Genomic DNA, 14,691 nt, shown 5'->3' on the forward strand with positions numbered 1-14,691 from the left:
CACACTATTATTTCCTCTGTGCTTTTCTTGCTGTAACACCAGTGGGCATTCAAAATAATTTTTTGCTGAACAGATTTATCTCCACAGTAAATGTAACATTAAACATGGAAGATTCAGTGATTACAGTTATATGGTAATGTTCAGAAAGATTAAAAAGTAATTGTTTGATTGAAAGGATGCTAATAATACTAATAATTATAATGTATGTGCAACAACATATTGAAATGACAAGATTTTGATTTGATTTGATTTATTAGACAGTAACAGAAATAAATGCATAACAAGATGCCATCACAGTGACATTGTACATTTAAAGAAGAGCACCACGGTAGGCACTTTTTTACTGACACATATTTCTGTTTTATAGCCATTCTCAGTGTATCTAAAAACCAAAAGACTAGCACGCATCTTAAGATCATATGGAGTTAGCCTCATCAGACAATATATGAAGCAAAGTTAACAGAGTTTATCTGTAGCTGCTCTTTCAGTAAATGTATCATGATACAACAAAATCATTTTATATACAAGTATTTTTGCATTGTTTTTCACAAACCCAGCCCATTGACTTATGTCCACTGTAGTGGACATTTGAGTTTCATTCCTCTCCTTGGAATCGTTTGTGCAAGTCTCTTAATTCCTGCTGTACTGTACAGAGGACATCCTGGGCTTTTCAGTGATGTGTTATTTGATTGGCTGGGAGGCCGGGAACCGCCTCTTTCTTTCAATCCAAAATGGACAGCATAGGAACAAGCACATTTTATGGAAAGATAAGAGATGAGTCAAATATTATTATTTATTTTATGATAATCATATATTTTCTTGTTCATTAAGGTGTTAGGAATCATATATTGAGTTCTGATAGAAACTACATTATGTATCTTTTGAAAAATTGGCATTTTATGAATGTCAATTATAGTGGACATCAGGACTATCTTCATGTAAATAATGACTCCACATCTACCAAATTTGTCTTTTTTCATACTCAAATGATCCTGTTGTCCACTACAGTGGACATTCTTTAAATAAATAAAAATAAAAAAATTTAAATTGTAAGATGTTTTTTTAACCTTAAACAGGTATGGAATCACAAAAAAATCTGATTAGGAAAAACAAAATTGTCCTCGGTTCTCAGGAGGTTAACCTTTACAAAATGTACCAACTGTTGATGTTATTTAGAGAAAGTTATGCCATGCCAGCCTTGTAGTTAGCAGTAAAAATAAAACCAACATGTATTATATGACACATCTATCAGAAGTCTCCTCAGATGAAGGAATGTAAGATTGTGTTTGACCAAAATAACTAAATATCTTTCTGATACATATACAATGTCTGCTTCTTTCCAATTTGCCCCCCTGGACTTTGAATCGTCAAAGTGGAACAGTACATTATTATTTATTTATATATTTACATACAGTCATTCAAATAAAATATCCTAATAAGCACAGATGATCACATAACACATGAGTCAGTTTTGGAGAGATATGTTATTTGGCATCCACTGTTATGAACTATTCCAGTCATTGCATGCTCAACACTTCAACTCCTCCATTGCCATATACTCACTAAATAAAAATGTATTTACACGTCAAAGACAACGCCCAGGGGCCAGTAGTCCATAGTTTTAGATCTTCCTGACATACATACATACATAGCAACTCACCTGCTGGCACCAGAAAAAGAGACGAAAAACTTGAAAAAGGAACATGGAAACACTGAAGGGTTGCTGATTATAATTTTAAGTAATAAGTTGATGACAAGGCAAATTCAATCTATTGTATGTGGTTACTGATCACAATTTCTCTGCTGCAAATGCTTTAGCCCTGCAGTGACTCTAATATCTCTCAAATGTGTTTGGTACAGGCACAAGCCAACCATCCACATACTTACATTTATACCTGATATCCTCTAAGAAGAAAGCTTTAGGTTGATCTGTCCTTTCAACTCTTACAAAGATAGTCTCAGACGGATGGGTTATGCTGAACAATGTACCAGGTTTGATGTCATACAGATTGACCACAATGACTGGAACAGCCTGACACAAACAGGCGGCTGTGCAAACACAGTTCTCTTTAAAAAGTAGAATCAACTTTATTTCTCCACAGCAGCCATTCTTAAGTTTAATAACACAGGCTTTCTTGTCTATCTCTTTACAGTTTGTAGAGTGATAAACAGTGTTTCCATTAGTGAAGCTGTCATAAGCCTCTACTGATTTGACAAGAACTGGTCGATTTAGGAGCTCTTCTATTGCTAGTTTTGTGGATCCTGTGAGATCCAGATCGCGTGATTTTCCAAGGGCTTTGTCAGAGCCACTGCCTTCTTGTACTGGTGTGAGCTTGTCTAATAACTCACCAAAATCTGATTGATTGTTGAAAACTAAAGAACTAAGGTGTCTGGGTATATGCTGCCAAATGAGAAACATCTGGTGAATTTGTCGAGGGTAATCATTTACACCTTTAAGCAGAGCTCTTAAATTTCCATTGTTTCTCTCAAAACTAAATGCTGATGTTGCCCAGAGAGGCCCCCAGTCCAGTACACTTTCAGTTAAGTGGATTAACTGATGGCAGTTGAAAGACACATTTTCTTCACCATAGAGTACTTTCATGTATTTTACAAAGTGCACCAAGGACTCATGGGCCAGCTCAAGTTCATGTTGGGATATTGATTCTTGTAGCAGAATGTGAATACTAAATGACAGGTGAAAATAATGGTCCAGAAATGTAAGCGGCAGGATGCCAGGAAGGACACTAATAGCATAAAATAAAAGGAATGCTCGCCACTCTGATGCTTTCCAAGAATCCCTACACTTCAGTGATTGCACAGATGTGTTTTCTTTTTTTTCTAATGGAGGCCTTAGACAGAGAAGACGGGAATCCATTTTTGAAATCTGTTGACCTACATACCAAGGTTTCTCAGAGTTGACTCTGTCCAACCACAGAGACATAAGTTGTTTGGACACACCTAGTAGAACAGAGTGCAAATACTCTGGTACAAATCCAAAAACTATATCGAAAAAGGGAAGTTCGCAAAGCAAGGACAATCCTTTTACCCCTTTTTTAGCCTGTGTTGCATTATTCTTAAACGTTTCATTTGACCTTGCTACTTGTTTCTCTTCATCATATGGGTAGGACCTCATATATCCATTGCCTTTTTTGACCATCATGCCAGGGTGTAAACACCAGTCACAACCATATTCACCATTGAATTGTGTGCAATTCCGGAGGAGTGGCCTTGCTATGGCGTCAGAGGAGCAAATCAAGGAGAAGACTTTTGATTGGTGAACTGTGCCATTGCTGTCGCTCCACTGAAAGGGATTGTGTGCTAAATCACGACATTCATCTATGAAAGGCTTTAGAAATGTGTTCATCTTAGGTGGTTTTGGGCCAAACCAAAGTCCTGCAACTATCACATTTTCCTGTCTTTGTGTGTAAGGGAGTTCATTTATAATAAATTGAAGGGGCCAAATCGAGTATGAATGAATGGGTGAGTTATAAATTGGTATGCCATCACTATTCCATGACAATGTAAGGTCATCTGCACCTAATCTTCCTCGTTTCAAAAGATTCTGGTACATCCTCCCATCCATTACATCTTTAATGATATTCCTTTGGGCAGCTGTTTTAGGTAACAACTCGGTGCCATGGATCTTAAGGATATCTTTCAGAAGGTCTTTCAGCGATGCAGACAAAAAGAAATGTCCATTTTTAGTACTGCTTTCTTTGTTGAACATCGTACCACATTGCGGACAAGCAGCATCATGAGGATTTGTTCCCATGTAGTTTTGACAGCGATGGCAATAAAATACAGTACACAAGGCAATAATCTTATCAGAGAGATACTTTGATGCAACAACCAGGTTAGGGCTCAGAAAATTCAATAGAGCCATTAAGTTACCCACAGCCACAGTTAGATGGTGACGCAAAATGAAGAGTATCACCGCAAGTAGGCCAGTACTCGAGTTACTGTTGGACATTGGCTCCTCACTCTGCGAAGACATAATATTTTCATAATAGAGTGAGTTGAAGAAATGTGTGTTAAAACAAACATAAGCCTCATTCGGAAAGGATTAACGTCAGAAGGGGAGACATTTTGACTCAAAAATCATAACTGAACACACAGACATGAAACACATATTGATGTAATTTATCGTGAATTACACTCCCCAAGGATATAATTATCTCAGATGTTCATTGCAAATTAACTGCCATGAATCTGCTGAAAAACAAATCATAGAAAAAAAAATACACTTCCCAATTTAATCACATTTTTAAGTTTTCTTCAGTTTGAAAGTAATCCTGTGATACTGTAGGTGTCTGTGCATCATGGGTAGGTCTACATTGCAAACAGGAAGTGCTTCAAGCTACAGGCACATTTGTACTGGTGCTAATTTGACAAAGAAGCTAATTTGAATATAGCTACTGTAGATGCTGAGTCAAATGACATGCAAAGCTTATAAGAAATAAAGTAGAACCTCTTCCTGTGGAAAAACTCAATAGGTCTGCTTTAAATACAAGGAAGTCACTCCAGGAAGGGATTTAAATTAGAGGAGGACCAGCAAATTCCCAGAAAAACTGTTAGTAATTCATACTTTAATTAGTACTGGGGTGAAAACAGGATTTGATCTCTGACCATTACAGGCTTTACAGTATATCGTCTTACCATCTCATTGTCTCGATCTGTGTCAGATGTTGAAGGGGACTCAAAGTGCCATGGAAAAATAGTTGGTTCCTGCATATAAGAACATCTAATTAGAACCAGCACCCTACAGTATACTAAGGTGAGTTATCAAAACCATCACAGAATGATGATGTGCAAAGACAATTCAATAACATCTGACAGGATAAGTATACAGCAGACGGCAGTCTGCAACGTCACAGCGTAAACACACACACGTAACCTTGCGATAACATGCCACGTGGCTTTAGAAAGTGCCACATGGCGTGTTATCGCGATGCTACGTGTTATTGCGAGGCTACGTGTTATTGCGAGGCTACGTGTTATTGTTAGGCTATGGTTGGGTTTAGGAAACGTGACACGCGGATTGGGTTAAGGAAAAGAACAACCGGTTGGGTTTAGGAAAACAACAAACTTGGAAAGGAAACATCACACACAGGACACAAAGTAAACGTCACACGCAGGACAGGATCCCCGGTCTCCTGGGTGAAAGTCCTGTGTTTTACCCATCCTCCACCCCAAACACCCTCCCTACGCGGATTTTCGCCCTTTCATAATACTCTCTACGGCGTCAATTCACACGCAATCGCAAGGTAATGTAAGTCAACGGAGCCCAAACGGCGTGTACAAACACGCAAAAAAGCGAGTATAGGTCTTGATAACATGACAATAATTGCATACAAATTGGTGTGTCATACATACGCCACTTCATGAGATCAGTCTGTTAAAAGATCATTAAGTTAAAGGCAGGATTGGTAAAACTTTCCAATGTACACTTTTTTATATATATTTTTCGAAATTGTGTTTACACCCTGGCAGCAATAAATAACACAGCAGTAATAGCAACAATAACATCACCGAACTAACCAGTTCAGGGATGTCGTCTTGGTCTGAATTTGTGTCAATTTCAGTGTCCATAATTTCAGGAGTATCAGCGTGCTTTCTTTTCAGGGCCTGCAGTGGGGACACATGTTTACATTTATGGCTTACATCACGAGCACATACTGAAACAAGTGTGATCTGCTGCCTTAATACCGTTGTTAACTTATGACTCCAATTATGAGTTTTCCCTTCAAAAAGAAAAACATTTCAGCACACACACCAGTCAACTCGGCATTGGTCCACCTCGTCGGTGTCTGGGTGAATTTTTGTGAAATGTATATAAAATTATGCATATGGCATCTTAAAGAATATTTCCATTTGATAGAAAGGTGCAGCCATAGAATGGGGTTAGACTGAGCCCCGAAGAGATGCTACTTTCAAGTCTTGCTAGCTTTTCAACCTTACCAACTGTGCCTTTAAGTGTCATTCCGTTAAGTTTGCATGTGTGATCACAGAACTAACCAGTTCAGGGATGTCCTCTTGGTCTGAGTTTGTGTCATTTTCAGGGTCGATCATTTCAGGAGTATCAGCGTGCTTTCTTTTCAGGGCCTGCAGTGGGGACACATGTTTACATTTACAGCTTACATCACGAGCACATTCTGAAACAAGTGTGATCTGTTGCCTTAATGCCGTTGTTAACTTATGACTCCAATTATGAGTTTTCCCTTCAAATAGAAAGAAAATGTCAGCACACACACAAGGACCCCTCTGTGACTGACACGTCCTCCGACGAGGTGACGGGTGTGTGGCGGAATTTTCTTTCTTTTTGAGGTGGATCTTCTGAGCAATTGGCATTTTACTCATCCATTTAAGAGTTCAACATCAAAATGTTCTTTACCAATACTTTGATTTGTCAATAATTTTATATACATTTTGTTATGTATTTATCTGTTTATGTATCTGTAATTTATTTCCAGGAGGTTTTGCTGAATAGTTGTTCTTTTTTAAGTTTAAGTTTTCCATCTGTGTAATGTAGCCTATACTTGCTTGTACTAAAGTGCCATCGGTGTGATGAGTGGCTGACCAAAGTATCAGTGTTTGTTTTACAGCGGCAGTTGTCATTCCATTTAAAAAAGTAAGAAAGACAGAGTTGGATTTTCTGCAAATGTATCGGCATGCATGAGGGATGTAAGATCATTATTTTCATGAAAACCCATGCTCCTGTAACAAATTAAGTGCTGAGTACTACTAGTAGAATGTCAGTGTAAAGTGTCTATAACATACAGTAGCACATCACCTGTAAGTATTCTCTGAGTTTCTTTCTGAATTTTACTCTTGGTCCAATTTTAGGAATCAAGACCTTGAAGTTGCCTGACTCCTCGAGAATTAAGAACGTCTCCTTGTCAATGCCTTCGTCTGAAATGAAAAAGAAATATCAAAATGAAACTTGCTGTGGTTTTCTATAACTAATCAAATCAGAACATATCAAGAATATGTATTATTGTGCTGCAATTGTGTATCATTAAACAAACATGTTTAGCTAATTAAAGTAAAAACTAATAAAAACTGTAGCACAGCATTTTACCTTCAAATCTGTAAATCAACTCACTGAGATTCCATTCAGTTAATTTATCCTGGACAAAATGACATGTCTCCATTGATTTCCACTGCAAAAAAAAAGGAAATATTAAATTCTTAACCAATTCTAATGTAGTGTATTATAAATATTTAATAAATCATTATTTTAAAGTGTATTACATCTATTAAAATACACAACAAATGAGCAGTAGCGTTTTTTTGTGCAAATGGCAAGGGTTTGTTGATTATTAGTATTATATCTTCGCTAGCTATGTAAAACAATGTTTACCAAACACCCAGCAGTCTATTCAGAAAGTGCAGTTTTTTTGTTGTTGTTTTTTTTTGGCTGAAAACAGAGATAGTTCGCAGAACTGATACAAGGATGTTCATTGTTTTTGATATTTTGTACAAAAGTAGACAACGATATTTAAGTTGAGTAGCCTGGAAAGATAATATATTCTTGTAGTGATCTTGTCATCTAAGTGCTGCATGCCCTTCTTTTGTACATTTCTTTGTAAGAATACTCTATTCAAGATCAAGATAGAAGTTCAAGCTCAAAAGAGCGTTTCAAATGAAAGAATATAAGTAGAGAACCTTACCTGTAAGTATTCTTTGAGTCTCTGTTTGAATTTGACTCTTGGTCCAATTTTAGGAATCAAGACATTGATGTTGGTATCTTCAAGATTTAGAAAGATCTCCTTGTCAATACCTTCATCTGAAATGGATAAAAGAAACGGATTAATCTTGAGGATAACACAGTGGGACAAACAACTGTCTTTTTCCAGATTCCTAAGTCTTTCATTGTGAGTAAAGTGTGATGAGTAACACGTCATTGTGACACGCTGATTGACTGAATACACACATTTAAAGTTCAGTGTACAGATATGAAGGTGCCGAGATCACTGGCTGAACTCTACAAGAGTTATGTTAGAGACCTCGTATGGAAGTAAATCTGTCTCATCAGATTTTGAAATTAAAAAGCCATTGAATTTTTAGTACGGAATATATATATTTTTTTTGCCTCTGAATTTTATTCTTTAACAATTTAATTTCACATTCAAGTTCACAAATTCAGAATAAAAAAGTCAACATTAAAAAATTCAATATACCAAATTCAGATGAAAAACACTACGTATAAAATTCCACTAATATATTTTAAACTCCCTCATAGCTTAGCTCCATTAGTTACAATGTGAGCATCATTCATCACAATTCACCTGAGATCAACTGTGAACAAAGATAAAAAACAAGGAATTTTTTGTAAGTTTTGCTGAGAATATAGTATGTAACTGTTTTATAACAGTAACCTACACATAAAAAAAAAAAAAAAAAGAGATGTTATCATTGTGCTGCAATTTCAGTGTCACTAATTGCAGACTTGGCTGTGCTTACCACAGAAGAATGGTAATACAGTACCTTCAAATCTCTGGACTAAATCATTGAAGCCCCATTCGGTTAATTTTTCCTGGACAAAATCAGGTGTCTCCATGGCAATTCACTGGAAAAATGGTCAGAGTTGATTGGTTAATATTACAATTATTATTGCTCACAAGCATTTACTTGAACCTTCTAATTTAATTCTGAGGTGTCAGCTTTTTAATAGCTACTCTAAAACTATGGAATTCTCCTGTCATACTACTAATAAAAATAGAGATCCTCTGACTTTTCCTCTTGCACCACCAGACCCAACAACTGTTGGATTGCCAGGTAGTTTGGTACAAATACACAATTCAATTCACCATTAATGAGAGAGAGTTGCTGAAACAGAAAAACCAGAACATTGTGACAAAGGCGTAGAAGATAAACAGGTTGTGTGTGTGTGTGTGTGTGTCTCTCTCTGTGTGTGTGTGTGTGTGTGTGTGTGTGTGTGTGTGTGTGTGTGTGTGTGTGTGTATCAAAACAAATACAACATTGTTACACTATTGAACATCGATTAGCATGCTCATTCAAAATCATAAACTTTGTAGTCCAAGTCTGGACAGGGGCACTTAACTATTCAAACGCTTAATTCTAGCTTGTATTAGGGTTACAGCCATGCCGTTAAAAAAAAGAAATCGTTCCAACACTACCTGTATAGTGTGTAGCGTAGATGACATATCTACATATGGATCAGTGCCGATCCTCTGGCTGTGAAGCAGGCGATAGGAGTCTCTGCTACTCTCAGTAGTTGTCCAACCCAAAACCAAACCAAAGTCTTTTCGCTCTGGGTCTTAAAGCTGCCTGTAACCTGAAACCCAGCGTTATACTTCTCTTTCACTTTCCACTAGAGTTAAAAGGATAGGAGGATATGTGTTCTCATCATTGTTGGCGCACCGGTGACTCCTACTGGTTGTTTTGAGTGTCTGCACCCTGGGGAGTGTGTCCATTAAGTTTACTAATGTTGCTAATTGTTTTTGAGCTGTAGCTTGCATTTTCTGGTTTTAGGTTAGAAATGAGGTCTTCTTAAATTCCACAGCGTTTTGCTGTGGAAAGAGAGGGGTATGAAAATGTTCCCAATTTTTTTGACTGTTTTCCACTTACTATTGATGGGTGTAGAATAACATGTTGTGTAAGAATAGAATGTCCTGTAGCCTGGGATGACCTCGCTCTCTCCTCTTGTCTGGCATGTGTAAGATAAGAGTTGCAGAAGGAGCAACATTTGATAAACATTTGGAACAGAATGCCCCTAATGGTAAGTTCTTTCAGGAAGACTTCTGTAACCTTTTACATCACTCCGAGTTGATCAGCTGTTTCTAAGCATTCACTTGTCAGTAACCAATCATATTCAGCTATTCACTTTTCAATTACGTTTTTTTTTAGATTGCTAAACAACAGTGGGCACAACTGGAGTCACATGCGCAAAACTCAAGCCACAGTCTGCATTACCAACAGTCACCTGAGCTAAACAGTTCACATCACCTGCAAAACTCATTCCAAGCAACACAACTCTTCACATACGTCTCAAAACAGGCTCAGTGCAGCCAAACACTATGAACAAGCCTCACTGAGATAACACACACCGTCACACTCAGAACACACTGAGAGTACAAGCACTAGCATCAAACACCAATACACAAATTACAAACTTTCTCATCTTTACAGTTTGAACAATTTGAGTGACTTGATACTACTCAATAGTTTACAGTTTTTTTCGATTGCTAAACGACAGTGGGCACAACTGGAGCTACATGTGCAAAACCCTAACTACAGTCTGCACAGCAGCAGTTTATGTGGACCAAACTCTAGTTCGTTTTTCATTGCTTGAACATAGTTTTCAAAACTCTACACACTTATCCCATGACTTTAACCACAACGTGCACAACACTGTAGATTTACAGCACTTTGTTCAAATGCTAACACACTGCTGTCAAAACTGTTAACCACACATTCAAAACAGAATAGATTTCAGTCTCGTGCCTATCAAACACTGCTGATTGCAATTTTAGCTGAAAGCCTAAGCAGGTGTCTTGTTTTAGACTTTTTTTGTATACAAACACCAAATAAGAATGAAACAATTCTACACTGTACCGTTTGAGAGAAACAGGTAAAAGAGCAAAGATACCAATATGTCCAGGTAAGATGTCTGAGGTTATATACACAGCTATAAAAAAAAGTGAAAAACACTATATCTTTACATTAGTAAAACTGTTTTTCAGAAAGTAATGTAGGTGAAAGCAATAAAAACACCACATTCATTAATATTTAGAGATGATGCAGACATCCAATGTGATCAAGAAAACTTGCCACAAAATTGTTTCATTATTATTTGGTGTTTGTATACAAAAAAAGGCTTTCTGAGCTTTCTCTATATAAATACCATATATGTTCACTAACTAGTCTAAAACAAGACACCTACTTAGGCTTTCAGCTACAATTGCAATCAGCAGTGTTTGATAGGCACCAGACTGAAATCTATTCTGTTTTGAATGTGTGGTTAACAGTTTTGACAGCAGTGTGTTAGCATTTGAACAAAGTGCTGTAAATCTACAGTGTTGTGCACGTTGTGGTTAAGGTCATGGGATAAGTGTGTAGAGTTTTGAAAACTGTGTTCAAGCAATGAAAAACCAACTAGAGTTTGATCCACATAAACTGCTGCTGTGCAGACTGTAGTTTGAGTTTTGCACATGTAGCTCCAGTTGTGCCTACTGTCGTTTAGCAATCGAAAAAAACTGTAGTCACACTATTCTTTGTTACTGTTACGTATGTACCTTTAGTTTGTTCCCCCCAGTAATTCCATAAATTACTAGAGACAAAATACTATATTGAAGAAAACTATTACTAATACTGCCTCTCTCCAGCATCATGTGGCAAGTTTTCTTCATCACATTGGATGTCTGCATCATCTCTAAATACAAATGAATGTGGTGTTTCCATTACTTTCACCTCCATTACTTTCTGAAAAACAGTAAGAACACAGTTTTACTATTGTAAAGATATAGTGTTTTTCACTTTTTTTTATAGCTGTGTACATAACCTCAGACATCTTACCTGGATATATTGGTATCTTTGCTCTTTTACCTGTTTCTCTCAAACGGTATAGTGTAAATTCTTATTTGGTGTTTGTTTACAAAAAAAGGGCTTTCTGAGCTTTCTCTGTATAAATACCGTATATGTTCACTAACTAGTCTAAAACAAGACACCTGCTTAGGCTTTTAGCTAAAATTCCAATCAGCAGTGTTTGATAGGCACCAGACTGAAATCTTTCTGTTTTGAATGTGTGGTTAACAGTTTTGACAGCAGTGTGTTAGCATTTGAACAAAGTGTTGTGGTTAAAGTCATGGGATAAGTGTGTAGAGTTTTGAAAACTGTGTTCAAGCAATGAAAAACAAGCTAGAGTTTTGCACACTGTCGTTTAGCAATCAAAAAAAAACTGTAAACCAATCAGAGTCAGCCATGTATTTCACAAGCCAATTACACCATGACATCGTGTTTTAAATCTGGTCTCCCCTCTGCGGTTGTCAGTTGTCGTTTCAGGAATAGAGTGCGTCCCACCTCCTCCCTTTCAACCACCGGTCGTCTCACACGTGTACGCCGGGTATTCGTCAACTAACTACCGCCTTCGCACTCTCGATTGGTTCCTGTGTTCCTTCATCGCCACCACCAGTGTCTGGACTCCATCGGGGGATATGTCTGGGTTTCCCTACCCCTTTAAAACATATGGATACGATGGAGTCTAATCTCCAAAGACTTATTTTATATATATAAAATATTTTGTCTTGTAACAATAAATCTTTTCATATTTGCAAGGAAGTCTCTCCTGATTGAAATTAAATATCTTAAAGTAACAGACAAATCTTTGGGTCAAGAGAGGGGGAGGAAGGGAGAGCGATTCCAGGGCTTGCGCGTATTTCTGTTGGCGTTAGGATGAGAAAGAACATGTCTTAAAGGGGGTCTAGTCCTTATGCATGGGTACCTGTTTGTCATGATGCATAAGTTGTATTCTGTTTGCAATATCATTTACTAAAGCTTTGTTAAATTTGACTGAGCGAATCCTGAGTATTATATTCTGGTCTACCAGTCAACAAACACAGAGATAGCTTGAGAAGTGACCAAGTGGAGTCGGAAAACGCTGGCCTTTTGAGCCTGAGCAGAATCGGTCATATTTATTCCTTCAGTAACTAGATCAGCCACAACGGGTGAATGTAGTCTTCCACAACGCAAAACTCTATTTGGGAGGACATCATTCTCCTATGTGGTTATAAATCAGTGGAATACTCTTCCTACAGAGCGAATTTCATGCACTTACTTGCACTCATTTTCACGCTTAGCAAAGCATTGGTTGTTAACTAAGCAGACTTGCTCCCACCAGTAAATTGATATGCTACATTACTGTGTGTTTTTGGGGTGGGATAGAGGGTGCCCAGGGACTACGGGTGGAAATTAGTAATTTGCTACAACCTGGCACAAGACATCTATTAATGGTTTTTGTGAACTGTCCCTGTTCAAATAAATAAATTACAATTACAGTAGGCAGCTAATATATAATCCAGGGAAATTATCACTTCCTGACAAAACATCTGATCAGACTAGTAAAATACACTGGGAGAAAAGGGCTGTGTTTCCACATGGACCAGGCTGTGGATAAGCTGACATTTGCAACTTGCGAGTTTTGTTTTGAGCAAAAAAATACTAAACTTGTTTGGTAACACTGTGGCTCCACACAAACTCACCTGCTCAAATATGATTTGAGGGTTTTATAAATAAATTAAACAGATTGGGTAGGGCTAACTCTAACAATTTGACAAAGGCGTGAGTGAACAGGTTAGCCATGGTTCATATGAGGTTAGAGATGATCTGGAACATGTTGAGACTAAAACACCATCTGAGAGTGCTGCTAGAGAAGACAACTTCATCTATCTATCAGACCATTAGGTTTCTGTCAGAAAGCTTGTTGAGTTTGAGGATTGAGTTTTTTGACTAGTGTTCATAACAGTGTTCTGACTTGCACATTTTCCTATTGTGTGTACACATCATGTATAACATCCTGGTATCAACAGCAGCTTACTCACCAATGCACACACTCACAAAAGACAAATACAAAAATAATGCACACTATTGATCCAGAAGAGGAACTAACCTTAAGAAATACAAGATTATAAGGGGTTATGCAAAGGCAAAAGACATTAACATAAAGATGGCGTCATTCACGTGCATATTAAGTAGCCACGTTGGTTTGTTTTGGTCATAATACTTACAATAGATGCTCCAGCAGAGAGGATGGTTAGTTTAGCCAGCAGTTAAGTTTACAAGAATTTGTCCACATTTCAAGATTTGTGGCAAATTAAAATAAACAGACTACAAACCGACAGCTTTTGTTTCAGCTTGTTTGTCAAAATTCGCTATTCAGAGTAGAGTAGAGCTGTGTTTGTGTAAACAGTGCGTTGGATGAGAGCGGACTGCCCAGACAGATCAGATTGAAATATATTGCTTCTATAAGCCTGTAGACAGGTTAGTGGGTATAAATACGTATTTACTTTGTGAAGCAATAATCTGCAAGATTACGTTATGTTCTGCCAGCTCACAGCAATTTAACTACAATAGCAGGAAAAAGAGTTCGCCCCGCTGTTGTAAAGCGTTCTGCATGTGGCGTCTGCGTGTGATGTGCAGGTTACCTTCCCCCCAAACATGCCCCCAAACACGGACACACATACAGATACAGTACGTCTCGCTGCCACTTGTCTGTAGCTGGCTGTGCTTTGCATGTGTGGGATTCTGAAACGTCCTTAAATTCGTGAATTGTCGTTTGTTTATTCAAAGTCAAAGACAGTCCAAAGTAGTGCTACTTAGCATATTTTTGTGGGTCTGAGGTGTATATCACATTTTAGCTGCCAAAGCTCCACCGCTCTCTGTCTCTGGTCCTCAGGGTGAGCGGCCAGCGGCTAGAGCGGCAAAAGCCAACGTGTGGTTCTTTTAGCTATATATTTAACGATATCAAGCAAGGCCAAACATGGCACTGCACTTACTCGCGCCCGTAGCAAGACACCTGCCAAGTTTGAAATCCATCGGACTAACGGTTTGAGAGATACAGACAGACAGACAGACAGACAGACGTTCCTGCAATTTATAGATAGATGAGAAGTTTGGAGAAAAAAAGATCAGAGAAGCCGTTTGTGTGTTGAAATTGTTCCTGTCATGTGTGAC

The 14,691-nt window shown here is 37.8% G+C and overlaps 1 protein-coding gene across 2 annotated transcripts; it reads right to left on the minus strand.

Annotated features, from left to right (window-relative positions):
• Window positions 1–1,465: 1,465 nt before the first annotated feature.
• On the minus strand, window positions 1,466–9,295 carry LOC114569876 (uncharacterized). 2 transcript variants are annotated; one of them, XM_028600001.1, is made up of 9 exons: window positions 9,141–9,295; window positions 8,488–8,569; window positions 7,671–7,786; window positions 7,079–7,160; window positions 6,791–6,909; window positions 6,016–6,102; window positions 5,539–5,625; window positions 4,657–4,725; window positions 1,466–3,982 (listed from the first exon to the last, which is right to left on the minus strand). In XM_028600001.1, exons 2-9 carry the CDS (start codon window positions 8,558–8,560, stop codon window positions 1,832–1,834), a joined length of 2,784 nt encoding a protein of 927 aa, XP_028455802.1. In that variant the 5' UTR covers window positions 8,561–8,569; window positions 9,141–9,295; the 3' UTR covers window positions 1,466–1,831. The 2 variants fall into 2 exon arrangements, with proteins under 2 accessions (XP_028455802.1, XP_028455803.1); XM_028600002.1 differs by lacking the exon at window positions 5,539–5,625.
• Between the last annotated feature and the right edge of the window lie 5,396 nt (window positions 9,296–14,691).

The sequence above is a fragment of the Perca flavescens genome, chromosome 15, assembly GCF_004354835.1.
Source record: "Perca flavescens isolate YP-PL-M2 chromosome 15, PFLA_1.0, whole genome shotgun sequence".
NCBI classification, from domain to species: domain Eukaryota; kingdom Metazoa; phylum Chordata; class Actinopteri; order Perciformes; family Percidae; genus Perca; species Perca flavescens.

What these genes read in the sequence shown, in the direction of transcription:
- LOC114569876 (XM_028600001.1), bottom strand. Translation starts at nt 8,560, where the DNA reads ATGGAGACACCTGATTTTGTCCAGGAAAAATTAACCGAATGGGGCTTC. An exon ending in GTTGATTTACAGATTTGAAG is followed by an intron (nt 6,910 to 7,078) that starts GTAAAATGCTGT and finishes TTTTCATTTCAG; the next exon opens with ACGAAGGCATTGACAAGGAG. An exon ending in AAGACGACATCCCTGAACTG is followed by an intron (nt 4,726 to 5,538) that starts GTTAGTTCGGTG and finishes TCTTATATGCAG; the next exon opens with GAACCAACTATTTTTCCATG.